At 30.0% G+C, this 1,020-nt stretch overlaps 1 protein-coding gene across 1 annotated transcript in view; it reads left to right on the forward strand.

Moving 5' to 3' along the window:
* LOC113859739 (30S ribosomal protein S3-like) overlaps positions 1-553 on the forward strand; it is a 2,671-nt gene extending 2,118 nt beyond the window's left edge. Inside the window, exon 3 of the mRNA XM_027492459.1 lies at positions 182-553. Within this exon, the coding sequence (XP_027348260.1) occupies positions 182-519 (338 nt within the window). The 3' untranslated portion in view covers positions 520-553. The remainder of the gene's footprint in view (positions 1-181) is intronic.
* Positions 554-1,020: the final 467 nt, after the last annotated feature.

The raw sequence follows: 1,020 nt of genomic DNA on the forward strand, positions 1-1,020 counted from the left end.
CTCAATTCATTATTTCAGGATAATAATGAAAACCAAAGGAAAGAGGGCTTTAGGATGAAAACATAAAAATGCAATTGTAAGTTCCTTATTTTTGAACACAGAATATTTTTTTTTACTTCAATCTTTGGACTGAAAGAACAAAAAAATGATATGATTCAACCTCAAACCTATTTGAATGTAGCTGATAACAGCGGAGCCCGCGAATTGATGTGTATTCGAATCCTAGGAGCTAGTAATCGACGATATGCTTATATTGGTGACATTGTTGTTGCTGTAATCAAGGAAGCAGTACCAAATATGACCTTAGAAAGATCAGAAGTGATCAGAGCTGTAATTGTACGTACTTGTAAAGAACTCAAACGTAGCAACGGTATACTAATTCAGTATGATGATAATGCTGCAGTTGTCATTGATCAAGAAGGAAATCCAAAAGGAACTCGAATCTTTTGTGCAATCGCACGGGAATTGAGACAGTTAAATTTCACTAAAATAGTTTCATTAGCACCCGAGGTATTATAAAATTATAAGGCAAAACCGTGATATGGATATATTTGTTTTGTAATGAAAATGGATTAATTAATATATTATATCTCACACATATCCCTTTTGTAGTAATTATTCTAAGTATTAGAAATAACAATTATTATCTATTTCATATTAATATTGGATGATCTAAATGAAATATATTGGATGATCTAAATGAAATAATGAAAAAAAAATAGAAAAACGAGCATGTTGATTATATTGAAAATAAGGAGCAACAATCATTTTCGTTTATCATGAGTAAGGACACCATCGCTGACATAATAACCTATATACGAAATGCTGATATGAATAGAAAAAAAATGGTTCAAATACCATTTACTAACATCACCGAAAACACTGTGAAAATACTTTTACGAGAGGGTTTTGTTGAAAACGTCAGAAAACATAGGGAAAGCGACAAATATTATTTAGTTTTAACTCTACGGTATAGAATAAATAAGAAAGGATCATATAAAAGTTTTTTAAATTTAAAAC

Source organism: Abrus precatorius, unplaced genomic scaffold, assembly GCF_003935025.1.
Source record: "Abrus precatorius isolate BTA unplaced genomic scaffold, Abrus_2018 Scaffold0, whole genome shotgun sequence".
Taxonomy (NCBI): Eukaryota; Viridiplantae; Streptophyta; class Magnoliopsida; order Fabales; family Fabaceae; genus Abrus; species Abrus precatorius.